The 17,227-nt window shown below is 45.9% G+C and overlaps 1 protein-coding gene across 7 annotated transcripts in view; it reads left to right on the top strand.

Moving 5' to 3' along the window:
• The window catches only part of zgc:110158 (uncharacterized protein LOC553590 homolog), a 53,930-nt gene that overhangs the window by 32,049 nt on the left and 4,654 nt on the right, over window positions 1–17,227 (top strand). For 5 of the 7 annotated variants that reach the window (XR_008386270.1, XR_008386271.1, XM_053628330.1 and 2 more), the window contains exons 5-15: window positions 4,516–4,605; window positions 10,503–10,586; window positions 12,451–12,510; window positions 14,259–14,325; window positions 14,462–14,529; window positions 14,659–14,723; window positions 14,861–14,906; window positions 15,796–15,831; window positions 16,233–16,287; window positions 16,771–16,841; window positions 17,090–17,168. Coding sequence is in view for 5 of the 7 variants with exons in the window: in XM_053628330.1 (XP_053484305.1) it covers window positions 4,516–4,605; window positions 10,503–10,586; window positions 12,451–12,510; window positions 14,259–14,325; window positions 14,462–14,529; window positions 14,659–14,723; window positions 14,861–14,906; window positions 15,796–15,831; window positions 16,233–16,287; window positions 16,771–16,841; window positions 17,090–17,168 (721 nt within the window). In the remaining 2 variants the exon portion in view is untranslated. The remainder of the gene's footprint in view (window positions 1–4,515; window positions 4,606–10,502; window positions 10,587–12,450; window positions 12,511–14,258; window positions 14,326–14,461; window positions 14,530–14,658; window positions 14,724–14,860; window positions 14,907–15,795; window positions 15,832–16,232; window positions 16,288–16,770; window positions 16,842–17,089; window positions 17,169–17,227) is intronic. The other 2 variants (XM_053628332.1, XM_053628331.1) reach the window with 1 other exon arrangement.

Raw genomic sequence — 17,227 nt, 5'->3', positions numbered from 1 at the left:
TCCTTTGGACCACCCAGCTAAAGGCTACAGGCTGGATGGGGGGGACTAGTCCGATTTCCACAGCTACAAAGTCTGCGCCAGTGGTAGCTCAGGGGTTAAGACGTTGGACTACCAATTGGAAGGTGCCACTGTTGGGGCCCTTGAGCAAGGCCCTTTACCCTCAACTGCTCAGATGTATAGATGAGATAAAAATGTAAACCGCTCTGGATAGATCTGGACGTTGACCGCAGCACTCGTACGAACGCTGTAGTCGGACCAGGCCAAGCACTCCTCTCGGGCGGCCTGATTATGCATGCAGGTCTTCGCAGCTAATCTTTATAGACTCGAGAGCTTGAGTGAAAGAGAGATGGGGAATCGGGATGAGGTAGAAATTCACTTGGTCGAGGCTGGCAGAATTTCCAATTTAGATGCTGGTGAGAAGGGTTTCAAAAAAGGCCCACGCATGATTGAGTCTCGGTTTACCAGAAGGCAGTGTATGCATGTATTCCTGCTGATTTGAATGTAAGACTATAGAACACGTGATTGAGGAAGGGGTGGGGGGGTGCGTGTAGGGTGGGTGATCATTGGGGTATTTTGGTAGATTTTGGGGTTCAGCTGTTTGGGAGCGAAATCCTAGAAAACCAAATGCACAACAATATCAGAACACTGGTAGTACCAACTTGTCTAGCTTTAACCAAGCTAGCTGGAGGTGGAGTCAGAGGCCGCATTTATTTATTTATTTATTTATTTATTTATTCATGTAAATTCTGACACAATCGTAAGACCTCTAAAAATGCAAACTTGTGTACTGTTTATCCGGGACAACCAAGAAGCGTCACCAAGAACCAGTTACTTGCGAGTCCATCGTTATGGATGCTACTTTTTGTTCGAGTTCGTGGGAAGGTTCAACACGATGGATTTCGGAGGGATTCTGCCTCTTCAGGTGGGGAGACCGTGTGGGTCTTTTTGAGTTTGATGGGTTTATGAAAACGCGTCTGCCGATGAGCTGTTATCTGTTTTTAATCCCGCCCACGACTACGCAGTGAAGCAGGCAAGGCAGGAAGAAAGGGTGACTCGTTTTAGCGAACCACAGGATCTGTCTTTGGGATCGTTAGAGGTGAATGTGTGTATAATGACCGAGAAAACCAAACAGGTGTCGAGTTAGATTTGTCTGTAAACTTGAATCTTTGTGTTCGTAAAGAAACGGCGCAGGAGTGGTGAGATTTACGGAGATTCCACCCAGGAACATGATGGGAGGAAACCAATTGGCTGGCAGAATTTGATGAAGAATTTATCTATCTGGGTGTCTGTCTGTCTGTCTATCTCTGTCTATATGTCTGTCCATCTTTCTGTCAGTCTGTCTATCTCTGCCTGTCTGTCTCTGTCTGCCTGCCTGTCAGTCAATCTCTGCCTGTCTGTCTGTCTCTGTCTGTCTGTCAGTCTGTCTCGCTGTCTGTCTGTCCGTCCGTCTCTCTCTGCCTGTCTGTCTGTCTATTGTGTTTTTAGAAGAATTTATGGTGTAACTTTTTGAAAAAAATATTTTATAACTTAATTACATTTTTTTCCAGCCATTCTTGTTGATCTTTTACCCTAACCTGATGATTTTTTTTTTTTTTTTTTTTTCCCAATTAAATGTAATTTATTTTTATTTAGTTAGTTATTTGTAGTAGAGATGTTGCTTGGAAAAAAACCCACTGTCACTTTAAACCTCTTCCTCGTGGCATCGCTCATGGTTGGATTCAACAGTAGTGCTATTGTTTGTCTTTATGTTCGGTGTGTGTGTGTGTGTGTTCACGTGTGTGTGTGTGCGCACATTGTCCTTTCTGTTGGTGAACATGCTAACCTTTGAGAGGCTCGGCGCTGGAATACCAACGTTTTTTTACCAACGTGGAAAAAAAAAAAATGTTTTTGAAATGTTTTTGAAATTTTGACACCCCCCCCCCCCCCCCCCAAAAAAAAAAAAATCAGTAACTTTTCAGTACCGGTTCCACGGTTATATGGTTCAATCTTTCACGTCCAGGTGTTTACCAAAGAAAGAAGAGAGAAAAAAACAACCAAACAAATGTTAGTGTAGTGCTTGTTGCTGTGGATGATTAAACAAGCCGGTCGGAGTGACGCGATAAATCCTAGTGGACGATTCTATAATCGTAATTTTATATTAGTTCCCATGCAGCATTATTATTAAAAAAAAAAAAAAAAAAAACATCCTTTCCTGCACCATTGTAATTTTATTGAATCATTTTGACCTGGACACTCGCACAGGATGACGTTGCCCTCTAATGGCCGCTTCTATTATTTATTTGTGTATTTTTTAAAAAAAAAAAAAAATTATTTTGTTTGTTTTGAATGTCCTCGAATCAGGCGATACACCCGTTTGTTACGAGAAATTATTTACGTAGCTCCTCCCCCCGATAAGAGTGTGTACGTGGTATAAGAGTTCACTAATATCTGTTTACGTTAACACGAGTGAGCAGTGAATGTGTTGCCCGTGTGTGTGTTTGCGTTTTGGCGGCGCGCGTGTTTATAATTGCACGCACGGCGTGTATTAAGCGTTATTGAGCAGGCTTTATAGGGGAGCCGTAGTGAATAGAGGTGCTGTTTAATGGCTTGATGAGATGATGGCAGTAATCAGTGTGGTATACGACGAGCTCTGAAAAGCCACGGCGCTCTCTCTCTCTTTCTCTCTCACGCGCTCTCTTTCTCTCTCTTTCTCTCGTTCTCTCTCTCGCTCTCTCTCTCTGAACACACACACACACACACACACACACACACACAGCGGATGATTGACGGCCTGAGGGTTTTAATGGCACTAGAGAGGGAGAGCTGAGGTCGGGGTTGTCATGGCAACAAGGCGACGGAGCCCCCCCCACACACACACACCACCCCACCCCCCACCCCAATCTCCCACCCCACCCCCCCATATCTCTTTCTCCCTCCATCCATGTTTCTGCATCTGATCGGAGTCTTGCTTGCAGGAGCAGGGTTATGTGTGACTGAACACACACACACACACATGCTCTCTCTCTTCTATATATATATATTTTTTGTGGGACACAATGAATGTAGCTCCTCACCTCGTGTTTTTTTTTATTTAATTTTTTTTTTCCGTCCCTGTCGCTTATACTTTTCAATCTCCTCCTCCTCATCCTGTCTTTCCTCCCTCTCCTCTCCTTTCTTCTCTCCTCCTCTGCTTTTCTTCTCTCGTCCTTTCTCCTTTCTTCTCCTTTCCCCCTTTTCTCCGCTTTTCTCATTTCTTCTCAACAACAGTTTTCTACTTTTTTTCCTCCTCTCCTTGCTTTTCCTTTGTTCGCCTCATCTTTTGTCCTCTCATCCCCTTTCCTGTCTTCCTGTCTCCTTCCTTTTCTCTCCTCTTTTCATCTTTCTCCTCCTCGCCTTTCCTCGATCCTTCTTTCTTCTTCTCTCCTCCTCTCCCCTTGTCCTCTTTCCTTCCCTCTCGTCCTCTTCTCTCGTCCTCTTTCCTTCGCTCTCCTCCTCTTCTCTCTTCTTCTTTCCTTCCATCTCCTCCTCTTATCTTCCCCTCTCCTCCCTCTCATTTCTACATCCTTCCCTCTCCTCCTCTCCTTACTTATCCTCTTCTTTCTTCTCCTTTTTTCTACATCCTACTTCCTCACTTCCTCCTTCTCTCCTCTTTGCTCCTTGTCCTCCATGTGCTCCATCTCTTTCATCCTTTCTTCTCTTCTCGCCTCTCGTCTCCTCAAATCTGTTCTCTTTTCCTCTGCTTTCTTCTCCTCTCTTCTTTTATCCTGCCTTTTTTTTTTCTACGTTCTTCAAACGGGCTCACGTTTTAGAGCATCGTTCTGATTAATCTCAACACTTTTCGGTGGAGTATTTTATCTTTTATTTAGATTTTTTTTTGATAGAAGCATTTCAGTTCTCTGTATTGTATATTATTCAGAATAGGCAGCTAAAAAATTTTTTAAAAAATAAATAATGCAAGATCAAAATATAGCACTTGCCCGTCTTGGTTCATGATTAGAAACCAGTCCGCTCTCCTGCACCACTTCTCACAGATCGAACAACACAGTGTGTGTGTGTGTGTGTGTGTGTGTGTGTGTGTGTGTGTGTGTTTGGCTCAGTCCGGTTCTGTCTCCTGTGACCCGGAGGCAGGGGGGTGGGGGTGATTTGGGGGTTACTGTTAATCACCTCGGTCCAAAAATAAACCGCTCAGGATGGTGGTTTTGTTCAAAACTGGCAACCCTGAACTTGTAGGCAGGTCGTTATGAATATAATAACTAGCTTGTGGTTTGGTTTGGTTGTGCTCGCGCTGTTGGGCACGACCACAGAGGTAATATTGGTGACAGTAGCGGATTTTCGGACGCAGGTTACTGTAGTCCAGAGCAACGGGGAGTTGCTAACATCACATCCGAACAACCGCCGGGACGAGGACGGGGATCGGGTAACAAAATGAACGGGAAGACGGGAACTCGTCGTGTCTGACGTTTTGATTCCAAACCTTGAAACGTTGGTGTGTTGTTTGTTTGTTTGTTTTGACCCGTCTTGCTTTCTGTCTTTCAGAGCGCAGCAGCGGCGCCCAGCCCTGTAATGGGGAACATGCCCCCTAATGATGGCATGCCTGGTGGACCCATGCCCCCTGGCTTCTTTCAGGTAAGAGATCTGCAGCTATTTCCTCTCTCTCTCTCTCTCTTGCGCCCTCTCTCTCTCTCGCGCTCTCTCTATTTTACACATCTGTCCTGTTCATGGCCTCTTGCCGCAGGTCTGCGTTCATTCATGCCTCCCACTCATTTTCATGCTTCTCTCTCTGTCTGTATATGTGTCTCTCTTTTTTTTGTTTTTTGTTTTTTTGTCTCTCTCTCTCTCACTCTTTTTCTATAACTGTCTGTGTCTCTCTGTGGCTGGGTCTGGCTGCTGTCGCTGTGTGCGCTGCTCTGATAGGGATGCTCTCGGTGAACACAAGGCCACCTGCTAATTCTGCATCGTGGAAAACTGCTCAGTATGCACGCTGCTTCTTCTTCCTTCTTCTTTTTGTGGCACCTTTTCCTGATCAGTACACGCACACTAGATAAGGTAAAGATGGACAGAGGGTTTCTCTGGAACCTTTAGCTCGCCATTAGCGTATGGAGATTAAACTTCCGAGTGTGTGTGTGTGAGAGCGCGCGAGAGAGAGAGCTCTAATGGATGGTCTTCGTTAAGTTAAGTTCCCCCGAACAAGCAGCTTATGTTCTCTCTCGTCTACCTCTCTGTGCACTCTTTTTCCCTCTCTCTCTCGCTGTCTCTCTCTCTCTCGGTCTGCCCGTCTAGCACGCATGATGCTTTGTGTCTTCATGCTCCGCATCGTGCACCATCACTTTTGTCACTTTTTCAGAGCGTGTGCTTGATTTTCGCGACAAGCACCGTTGTATTGGAAAAGCGACGTCGGGGGGCCAAGCACCAGAGAAGCAAAGTCGGTTTTTCAGGGCGGTCGTGTTACAACCGTTATTACTCCGTGTTGCTAGGGTGAGCAGGAAATGATGTAAATATCGAGATTTAAAATTTTTCTTTATTTATTTGCCTAGTAGATGCTGATGCAAATCTTGTGTGATTGAAAATGGCGTGTTCTTTTCTTTTTCTAGGGCTCTTGTATGATGTGTGGGTTTGTGTTTTGTTTTTTCTTCTTAACCAGTTTTTATTCCAATTTATTTTCAATTCACGCCTGCCAAGAGCCTCATGACGTGTACCAATCTGCACGGAAGGAAATGATAACCGCCGCATCCGTCCCCTCCGTCCATACAGAGAGATCAGGGATAATTACACGCGGTGACGTGATCGGGAATCGAACTTCTCTAGAATCTCCCAAGACTGCTGGATGCTGTGACTATTTATAAAAAAATCAAAATAAAGTTAGATCAGATGTTAGGATGCTGGTTGTTCCTTCCTGCGCCATCCTGGGGGGCAGTGGTGGCTTAGCGGTTAAGGCTCTGGGTTACTGATCGGCGAGTCGGGGGTTCAAGCCCCAGCGCTGCCGGGTTGCTACTGTTGGGACTGCATCATGGCTGACCCTGCGCTCTGACATGCTGGGGTATGCGAAGAAAAGAATTTCACTGTGTTGTAGTGTATATGTGCTTAATAAAGACTCACTGTTATTATTATTATTATTATTATTATTATTATTTCCGACCTCCGTTGAGGGAAAAAAAACAGGTGGATGCGAACCGTACAGTCGGTGTTATAGATATAACAAGCAAATACTAGTGTATATACAGCATTTCGTTAGTTCGTTCGCTGTCGATTTGACGTCGCTTGCCGACTTCGGCGTTGACGAGACTGTCCTGGCTTTCTGAGTAGGAATTCCTACTCTTTGCCCCCCCAGGTTGGCGTTACGAGTTTGAGTCAAGTTGTAGTGCAGTAATACAGCCGAAAACGTTTAGCGCGTGATCGGATTTTTTTTTTTCCGCGGCGATGCAACGCACCTCACCGCTCGACTCCGTTCCGAATTGATGTTTGCGGGGACATCCGCTTCCTTTTGGTCATGGTTAGATTTTAAGTGTGGCCTAGCATCAAGTAGCCGTAGTAGGAATTATTTCAACAGAAGGTCCTCAAGGATGGCACGAGAAACGTGTGTGTGTGTGTGAGAGAGAGAGTGCCACACTGACTGGTTCCTTTGCCCAGTGACAGACAGGCCTGGCATTTGGCTTTGTTTGTGATAAGGTAGAGGTGAGATGCGAGAGAGAGAGGAAATAGCAGAGGCCACACACACGCACACACTTCCATTGCATCTGCTTACAAACCGGCGGAATGTCAGCATTTGTACTTTGCAGCTCGCGGTGATTTGAATACCAAGCCGCGTATTCGTACAGTACAGAGAGAGAAAAGGTACGGAGAAACGGGTGAAGGAGAGATAATGAGTAGGACTTTGCATTGATATTAGAAAGAGAGAGAAAGGGAGAGAGAGGGAGAAGTGTGCTGTTCTAGCAGAGAGAGAGGTGGTAGTGTGTGTTTTTGTGATGAGGTGTAATGAACGGCCATGACCCCGTTGCCGCTGAGAGTTAGAGGCCTTGAGTATCGGCACACTGCTCCAAGCCAACCGAGTAACACAGGCTGCCAACACACACACACACACACACACACACACACACACACACACACACACACACTGCTGTAGTATCTGTGCTGTTTCTGGGACAGTCAGTAGAGCAACTCTAGCATCAGACCCTGCAGGACTGTCTCTCTCTCTCTCTCTCTCTCTCTCTCTCTCTCTCTCTCTCACATACACTCTCTCTCTCCCTCCCTCCCTCTGTCTCTCTCTCTCTCTCCCTCTCCCTCCCTCTGTCTCTCTCTCTCTCTCTCTCTCTCCCTCCCTCTGTGTCTCTCTCTCTCTCTCCCTCCCTCTGTCTCTCTCTCTCTCCCTCCCCCTCCCTCTGTCTCTCCCTCCCTCTGTCTCTCTCTCTCTCCCTCCCTCTGTCTCTCTCTCTCCCTCCCTCTGTCTCTCTCTCTCTCCCTCCCCCTCCCTCTGTCTCTCCCTCCCTCTGTCTCTCTCTCTCTCCCTCCCTCTGTCTCTCTCTCTCTCTCCCTCTGTCTGTCTCTCTCTCTCCCTCCCTCTGTCTCTCTCTCTCCCTCCCTCTCTCTCTCTCACATACACTCTCTCTCTCTCCCTCCCTCTGTCTCTCTCTCTCTCTCTCTCCCTCCCTCTGTCTCTCTCTCTCTCTCTCTCTCTCTCCCTCCCTCTGTGTCTCTCTCTCTCTCTCTCCCTCCCTCTGTCTCTCTCTCTCTCCCTCCCTCTCTCTCTCTCTCTCTCTCTCCCTCCCTCTGTCTCTCCCTCCCTCTGTCTCTCTCTCTCTCCCTCCCTCTGTCTCTCTCTCTCTCTCTCTCTCTCTCATACACTTTCTCTCTCTCTCCCGCCCTCTCTCTCTCTCTCTCTCTCTCTCTCTCTCTCTCTCTCTCTCTCCCTCCCTCTGTCTGTCTCTCTCTCTCTCTCTCATACACTTTCTCTCTCTCTCCCGCCCTCTCTCTCTCTCTCTCTCTCTCTCTCTCTCTCTCTCTCCCTCTCTCTCTCTCTCTCTCTCTCTCTCAGCGAGGTCGTAGACAGGTCAGGGCTAAATCTGAACTCGGCTCCCCAACATACCTTCTCAGCGCACGCACGCACTTCTCCGAAATCAAGCTACAACACGACGCGCACTCCTAAGCGCTTATCTCTTAACACATCTTCCGCCTACTCGATATATATTCCTCCCTGTGCCGTTCCCACATAGCCCGAAAATCAGTTAACGAGAGCAGTCAGAGTTCAGTTTTCGGTTCTTTTAAAGGTCTGTTAAACAGAAGAATAACGTAGTCGCGTGTACCTTCGCTTTCGGAATTGACGCTTTGAGTCACGACGCACTTTCTTAAAGCGAGAAAACACAGCCGAGGTTACAGGTTTGAATCGCGAGGTCGGATTGGGAACGGAATTAACGTTTAGAAGACTTAACGACGGCACGATACCACGTTGTGTGTGTTTTTTAATTTTTTTTCCTTTTTTTTTTGTTTTTCTTATCCCCCGCCCCCCCGTTTCTGAAACCTCGAGCAATTGTTGGTCGATATCGATACCCGTCCGATATTTACAATTTTGTTAAAGAGAAGGCTGAAGCTACTTGGAAAATAAAGCGTAGCTAAAAGCGTAAACACGACGCCGAACGCGGTAACCAGACTTGCACGCTTCACCGTCGTTAACACTAGAACCAAACTTCGCCTATAACTTTGGTTCCGATTCACAAGTAATGCGTTTTTACGTACGCGGCCGTTCGGTCGATCGCAGTAACGAGAACGCAAAATCGATGACGCAAACGCCGCGATGTTTGGAGGAGCTTGCGACGCCGTCTTCGAATTCCCGTGTGTCAAAGATGAGTACAGTTCAAGTAGTTTTCCACAAAAGAAAAAAACCCAAAAAGTGCATCGACGTGCAGGAAAAGCAAGCCGCAGCAAAATCGTGCGTCATTGGTCACAACGATCAAAAAAAAAAAAACGCTCCAAAATCGTGAGTGGCAAAATTGCGTATAGCTACAGTCAGTTATCATTTTTGTTTACCTACTGTGTGCACCTGTGTGGTGTGTGTGTGTGTGTGTGTGTATATATTTATTTTATTTTATTTCGTTCCTTTTTTTTTCCTCCTCTCTCTGAGAAGTATGACCAGTAAGTGTTGGAATGTTGATCCTTCTAGCTGTTTTTATTCGCAGTTTTGACGTAGTAAAGATAGCCTAGTGTGTGTGTGTGTGGTGGAGGGGGATCGTGACAATAGTTTAGAAGTTTTTGGAAACTGTTCAATTAAAAAGATGAAATACAGAAAGGTTGACGGAGATTTTTTTTCTTTTCTCGGCTGCGTGTTCATGTTCTAGTCTGTCCGTAACTGCGTGTTCAGTCGTTATGTCACATCATTACAAACCATGTAAAAGCACCAAGGTTAGGGTTAAGGGTTGTGATGGCAGCTTGAAGTGATGTTGACTTTTACTATTTATTCATTTATTTATTTTAAATAAATGTGGATGATTTTTCCATTTTTTTTTTCTTCCCCATCCCCAATAAAAATTAAGATTTCATGATTCTCGCTAGGTTTCTGGCGATCACGCCAACCCAAGCCGTTTGATTTGCCGCTACCTTGTGTCATCATCCTGTGCATCTCTTTTTCCTTAATCAGTTCTGTGGCTCATTTTCTTCTTTTCGCCTGCTACCTGAAGGATGGCTGCACCAAAAAAAAAAAAAAAAAAAAAAAAAAACCTCAGGCAAAAAAAAAAAAAAAAAAACGGGTCCTCATTTTCTTTCTTGACAACAGTGCCCCCAAGTGACGCAGCCTAGCCATTGCGGCGTGTGCATGCAGATACGGTGGTTTTACGAACACGGACGTTGCCGAGCGTCCCCGCAGGTGTGAGAAGAGTGTATGAAAGTGGATTCGGAGCCCAGACTGTCGGTGATGGCGAGTTCTCTCTGGCTGTGGGGGATTCCTGGAAGGCCATATGCTTCTCATTGAGATATATGGGAGAGTTGAAGAGTTTGGGGTTTGGAGGGAGGGGGGTGTAGGGGGTGTATTGGCGACGGGGGAGGGTGGGTGGTTGGTTGTAATGCTAGAGCTGCAACAGGACGTTCGGTTCGGTGTTCACTTCTGCGCTTTAAAGCCGTAGTGTTCAGTTTGGAAGAAAGACCACGTCAAGAAACACCTGCGTCGTCCGTTGTACATTCATCCTTAGTAACCGCCTGGTCAGGGTCGCGGCGTGTTTTAAAATTGGGTTTTGTATTTGCTAGTTTGTTTACGTCTTATGGGATTGCCGAACTTGAGTACCCCTTGCTGTTCACCCTTCCACGCCCGCTCCGGGTTCAAATCCGAAGATAGATACAGAAACGTTGTACTTTGTTGACTACGAACGTCCGTCAAACTCTTGCAAGTGACGATGTAACTTCATTACAGCAGATTCTACCTCGTAGTGCGAGAGAGAGAGAGTGTGAGAGAGTGTTTGTGTGTGTGTGTGTCGGCGGAGCAGCAGCAGGCCTCGGCAGCACGCCCCCCGTTTCATGTCTCACCTGCCTCTTCTCTCTTAAAGGGCCCTCCCGGGTCGCAGCCGTCTCCCCACGCACAGCCTCCCCCACACAACCCCAGCAACCCCATGATGGGACCCCACGGCCAGGTAAGACACACGCGCACACACACTTTCACTCTCTCCTTCTCTTGCTCTCTGTCTCTCTCTCACTGTCTCTCTCACACACACACACCTATTCACACACACTCTATTGAACCGTCCCTATGAAGGCACATGAAACGAATTCATTGATTAATCGCAAATCCCACACCGCCCCTAAAACCCGAGCGTTTACCAATCATAACGTTGTCGGATGAGCAAGTTTTATTATTGTTGTTGTTGTTGTTGTTGTTATCGTTATTTTATTTTGCGCTACTCGGCTTTCGACCTCTTTTCGCTCCTCTTCCTCCCTCCGTCTCCGCGTGCGTTTCGCGTTGCTCCTCCGGCGGCCCACACCTTAGCAGCGTCTCCATGCCCAGAGTCCGCGCCCCCTAGAGCGGGATGAATTATTCACGGTCCTCCCCGCTGCTGGAAAGGCTTCTCCGCTCCCACCCACCATCAATAGTGCATTAATATTGCACAGCCCGGTGCTGTAGAATGCCCACACACACACACACACACACACACACACACACACACTCACTCACTCACTCACTCAAGTCTCTAAAGGAATAGTCAGACGAGAAGTCAGATCTTTTTTTAGAATTGCGCTGGAGCTGGAGAGAAACGTCTGCCAGTTAGTATGATGTCACTCGAATGGCAAAAAAATAAAAATAAACCAGATTTCCATAAAACTAGTTTGGATTAGAGAGTTTCAGGACGCAGTGGAGGGGTGTGTGTCGTGGGCTGTTTTGTTTGTTTGTTTGTTTGTTTGTACCACTGCAGTTTTTAAAAAATGTAAACGTTGCACCATTATAATAAGACCGTACTAATTCGAACGACTTGAATTGAAACTTTCACCGATTATATTACAGATGTTCCTTTCTGTCACGATGGCTTACGGAGGGATTTTATTTATTTATTTATTTATTTTTAAACAACCCCTTCCAAACCCCCCCCCCCCCAAATCCTAATTGTCTTTTAGCATCATCGCTTTTGCTGTGATTTTGCTGCGTCGGCATCATGCTAATTGGTGGGCGTCAGCTTTCACGGCTTGTCAAAACTTGTCTTGGATAATTGGCTGCACACGAGTGGAAAATATCGATTTGTTTTGTTTTGTTTTGGTCGAACACTTTTTTCCTCCCCCCCCCCCCCCCTTTAAGAAGCGTAGGTGCTTGTGCTTGTACAATGGTGCGGGGAAGGGGGGGGGGGTGGAGGACGGAAGAACAGCTGTAGAAATCTCCAAATCAACACACACAAACACACGGTTACACATCCTCACTTTGTCCTGCCTGACTCTTGTCACTGGTGTACACACACACACGTTCCAGCCTGTATGGCTGTCTTTCTCTCTACATTTTGACCTCATCGAGCCTGGAGCTCTTAGCCTATGTCCCGGACCACACTCCTGTTCTGTCTCTTGTCCAGCCGGTTTCGGATATCGGAACGAGCCTGTTGTGGTCGTGGTGTGCGGTCTGATTACGACCCGTCTGTATATAAAATCTCAACATGGTGTGGTCAATATCAGACTGAAAAGTGTGTGTGTGTGTGTGTGTGTGTGTGTGTGTGTGTGTGTGGTGAGTGAGTGAGTGAATTTGGAACGTGAGAGCAGCAGTCAGAAGGCTGGATGTCTTATTTATATGTCACATTTGGTGCCATCCCCATTGTCGCTCGGTGCATCTGCCTGCCTGCATTCCACCTGCTCCAGCTGGCCTCGCTGCCGCCATTCATTTAGCCGCACCTTTTTTATTTTGCTCCCTGTCGCCGTAGACAGCCGCCCTGTACTAACGACGAGGAAAAAAACAACAATAACGGCAACAAAAAAAACACAACAACCCATGCTCTCTGTTTTGTGTTCTGTTTTTGTCCATAGCCTTTCATGTCTCCACGGTACCCAGGTGGACCTCGGCCGTCCCTCCGCATGCCAAACCAGGTAATGGACTGCACCGGTTCTGTTTGCACGTGTAGACGATATTGATAAAGAAAACTCGCTCACCAATGGGATGCTCAAGGGAATCTGTGATTTTAAATATCCGCAAACGAACAATAACGGGGTCTCGAGACCGGCGTTTACGTAGTTACGTATCCAGAACAGAAAGTCAATAAGAGTTAACAAACTTTTATTTTATTATTATTATTATTTCCATTCAGTTAAACCTTCTTGTCAGTGGCTTGGCAGGTTGATTTTTTTTTTGTTTTTGTTTTTTTGGTGCGCTTGACAGACATAACATAGAGAAATAATGAACAGAAGTATTAAAGCTTTACAGGATGTCAGTCTCACAGAATGTCAGCTCAATATTTCAACCCGTCATCGGTTAAAATTCAAACTTTGTGAATAATTGACAGGTAATCTCACAGCGCGTTTACTAAAGACGGAAATAAGCGTGCTGCCAGTGTAAAAAAATAAATAAATAAATAAAAAAGCAAAATGTTGCATATCGGTCTCAAATAAGCTTAAATCCCATGCGAAACGCACGGTTTCCTGATGGCTTTCTCTGTTGTAGCAGGGTAATGGAGTTGTACTGAACATTATACTGATTATACATGATACTGAACAAGGGTGGCTTGGTGGTTAAGTCTCTGGGTTACTGATCGGAAGGTCGGGGGTTCAAGCCCCAGCACTGCCAAGCTGCCACTGTTGGGCCCTTGAGCAAGGCCCTTAACCCTCTCTGCTCCAGGGGCGCTGTATCATGGCTGACCCTGCGCTCTGACCCAAACTTCCTGACATGCTGGGGTATGCAAAGAAAACAATTTCACTGTGCATGTGTATATGCGATTAATAAAGACTCATTTTCATTAGCATTATTGGATATTGGTATTGGTGTTCTCTCTCTTTTGTCCCAGACCGTCCACGAGAGTAGAAACATCCTGATACACACGTCCCAGCATGCACACCATGATATAGGGTTGGTCTCTGGATTCCATCGTAATCTTACCACGCACCGCTTTTTGGCGATGTGTTTTTCTCACCGATTTTGTGAGAAACCGAATAGGACTAATAAATACATATCGTGTTGCAAGCCAGACTTCAGACATACCGCTACTAGAGAGCCTGATGGATTTCAGGCCAATAAACTTCAGAAAAAGCAACCTATTAACCCCTCTCCCGCGGATAAATCTCGTTATTCGTTTTCAGACCAGTCACGATATCTTGCTCCAAATGAAAACAAAAAATCTTTGCGTTCTGATAGAAATAAGTATGGAGAGAGCGTATTCTGAAGCTTTGTGGCCAGAAAAGTGTACAACAAACACGAGGCACTCCGTGACCTGTGGGCGGGCGGTGCTTCCGAGACTGAGACTCAACGGATCCGTCGTCCAATAATAATACCACAACTCGTATAAAGTCAGATTTACCTCTACAGCAGGTCCGCTTGTTAAACGTCAAGGCACGGGTCTTGTTGGTCCCGTAGATCTTCCACGTTCTTGACAGTACGAGATGTTCGTTTGTTTGTTTTATTAATGACCGCACGTGATGGAACTACGACACCGTGTACACTCTGACATTACGAGGTGTCCCGTGCTTTGTATCATGTGACCACGAGTCGTCTTGGTTTACCGTGATGAGTCAAAGCAGGTTTTACATGAATTCACAACAGCCCCATGTTCACACTCGGCTTGTCTTTTGGGTTTTCATTGTTCCGTATTTCCCTTTTTGATATGTTTGGGTTTTTTTGTCCTCAGCCTCCTGTCGGGGTTCCTGGGTCACAGCCACTCTTGCCAAACAATCTGGACCCAACCAGACCACAAGGTATTAGTCTAGACGAGCCACACACAAAGCCAGAACCCACAAAATGATCAACGTGTTGATTTTGTTTTGAATCAGATTAAAGCATACTTAGTTTTTTTTTTCTCCCCCCCCCCCCCCCCCCCCCCCCGTCATTCAGGACACCCTAGCATGGGTGGCCCGATGAGAATGAATCCGCCTAGAGGGATGGGCAGCATGGGTCCTCAGGTATGTCTTGAATACCCCATTACGATATCAAATATGAAAGCTTTTAACTCACGGCGACTCTTCTGTTGCTCAAATGTTCACTGCAAGTTTCTGTCTCTTAATAAAGACTAAACTTTCACCTTTTTGTAGAACTACGGTGCAATGAGGCCACCTCCAAACTCTCTGGGTGGGCCAGGCATGCCAGGAATGAACATGTGAGTAGCAACCGCAAGCCTCCATCATCGTCATCAGCGTCATCGCTTTGGGCAAAACACATGTCAGACAAGCTAGTTTATGGTGTCGGTCACCTTAGTCTTTTCTCCTCCCACTCATCTGTCTGTTGTTCTCTCAGGGGTCCAGGAGGAAGGGGTCCCTGGCCGAATCCCAACACTAACTCGGTAAGTCTGACCATCCCCCACAATGCATTTGTATTTATGTAGCACCTTTTTTATGACGCGAGGTGATTCACTTTGTCTAATGAACCAAAGCGATGGACGCAAGTAAAACAAATTTGAATGTGATTTGCTTCAACTCTAGTTAAAAAATTTAACGCGATTCACTTTGAGTGAACCACGGTGATACTCTTCATCTTGTGTACCAAAGTAATTCACTTCAAGTCCAGTAAAACAAAGTTCATAGTGATTCACTTCAAGTGAACCAAAGTGATTCACTTCATCAAGTCCAGTAAAACAAAGTTCAAAACGATTCACGTCAAGTGAACCAAAGTGATTCATTTCATCATGTATACCAGTCATTCACTTCAAGTCTAATAAAACAGTGTTCAAATTGATTCACGTCATCAGGTGCACCAAAGTGATGGTCAGTCGAGCTAAACAAGGTAATTTGTGTCATCAAGCGAACCAAAGTGCACCATTTCAGGTGAATCAAAGTGACTCGTGTCATCAAACCATCTAAAGCGATTCATGTCTTCATGCAAACTAAAAATGATAGACGTCGTCAGGTGATCCAAAGTGATTCACTTGATCAGGTGAATTAAGGTGGTCATGTCATCAAGTGATTCGTGTCTTTAAGGGAAACAAAATGGTCCACGTCATTAAGTGAAGCAAAGTGATTCATGTCATGTAGTGAAACAAAGTGACTCATGTCGTGAAGCGAAGCAAAGCGATTCACTTAATGAGTCAGTCACTTCAAAGTGGTTCACTCTGTTAAGTCTAGTAATATAAAGCTAAAGTGATTCGTTTCATCAAGTCTAGTAAAACAAACCAAACGTAATTATTTTTAAAGATTCCACCCATCTGTGGTTTTCCTCCCTTTTTCCCCTCACAGATAGCGTACTCCTCCTCATCTCCGGGCAACTACGTGGTAAGTAACAGACACACACGGCACCATTGTGGGCCTGTAGTGCCAACTCTGTCCCTCTCCACTCGAACACGAGTTAATGCTTTCCTCTGGAAACAAAAAGTATGCCTAAGCACATATTTAACTCTCTAAACATATTGATTTTAAAAAATCTTCTTTTTTTAAAAAAAAAAATCTTTTCTCGAGCAATTACTATATTCTTCTGTTTAGCTCCAGGCCTTGTATTTGGACAAGCAGAATATGTGGGCATTAATCATACTGCCATAATATCTCCCCTGTGTCTACTGCAACTTTGTTTAAAATTTCTCCTCCGGCATTTCTGGAGCTGAGAATAGCGTTATACGGCGTTCCTAAAAATGAGATCCGTGTGTGTTTGCATGTGTGTGTGTGCTCATCTTCCTCAGGGTCCTCCAGGGGGAGGTGGTCCTCCAGGAACTCCCATCATGCCAAGTCCAGGAGGTGTGTAAAAATCAACAGTTATACACACATTCACACACTCCGGCGATCAGCGGAATCTGATCATCTCCCAGTCGCACCAAATGATGCTCGGTGCTTCCCGCTCGCCCTCTGTCTCAGCAGCCAATGTCAGTGCAAGGTTGCTGCATTGCCTTTGTAGCTCAGCACAGAGAGTGGGGGAAAAACACACACACACTCACAGTGTACAACATTTCCTCCCATCCCCCATTCAGAGTGATGTAATCCTAACCCACTGCCTGGGATCGGACATTATGGCCATCTTCACTGCCTTGTGAATGTTTAAAGAAGCACAGCGGGCATCAAGCTGCGCCTTGGCTGAGCTTCATATCGATCAGTTATTATATAAGCGAGACTATATTGGGTGGGATTGACCTGTGGGATGACTTCATAAATGCGATAGATTTTTTAAAAATGTATTTATTTTTTTCCCTCAAAACTGATCTTTGACTTGTCTTTCTTGCGCAGATTCGACGAACTCGAGCGAAAACATATACACAATGATGAACCCCATCGGCCCCGGAGGCAACAGACCCAACGTGAGTGCTCTCGCTGAAACTGTGGACCGAGGGGTTGCTTTGGATTTAACACACGTTTAGCTTCAAGTGTTTGATCGGCTGAGCTCAATTATCCGATTGAATTTAATTGAATTTCCCTCGCACGGCAACGGCACAACGCTTTTTAAAAAATTTTCCGCTAACGAAGCCGTCTTCTTGAGTGAAACCGTTCCAGGAGTATCCCTGCAGCAGGTGGCCGGCTGCCTAAACGTACGTTTGTGTGTTCGCAGTTCCCGATGGGCCCGGGCCCTGACGGTCCGATGGGAGGGATGGGCTCCATGGAGCCTCATCATATGAACGGATCATTAGGTGAGCGCGCTACCATGGCGTCATCCAGCACACCTGACCCTCACTTGTTGTATTAAAGC

Source organism: Ictalurus furcatus, chromosome 7 (assembly GCF_023375685.1).
Source record: "Ictalurus furcatus strain D&B chromosome 7, Billie_1.0, whole genome shotgun sequence".
In the NCBI taxonomy this organism is placed as follows: Eukaryota; Metazoa; Chordata; class Actinopteri; order Siluriformes; family Ictaluridae; genus Ictalurus; species Ictalurus furcatus.
Note: the sequence above shows the minus strand (reverse complement) of the source record. Positions and strands in the feature narration are given on the sequence as shown.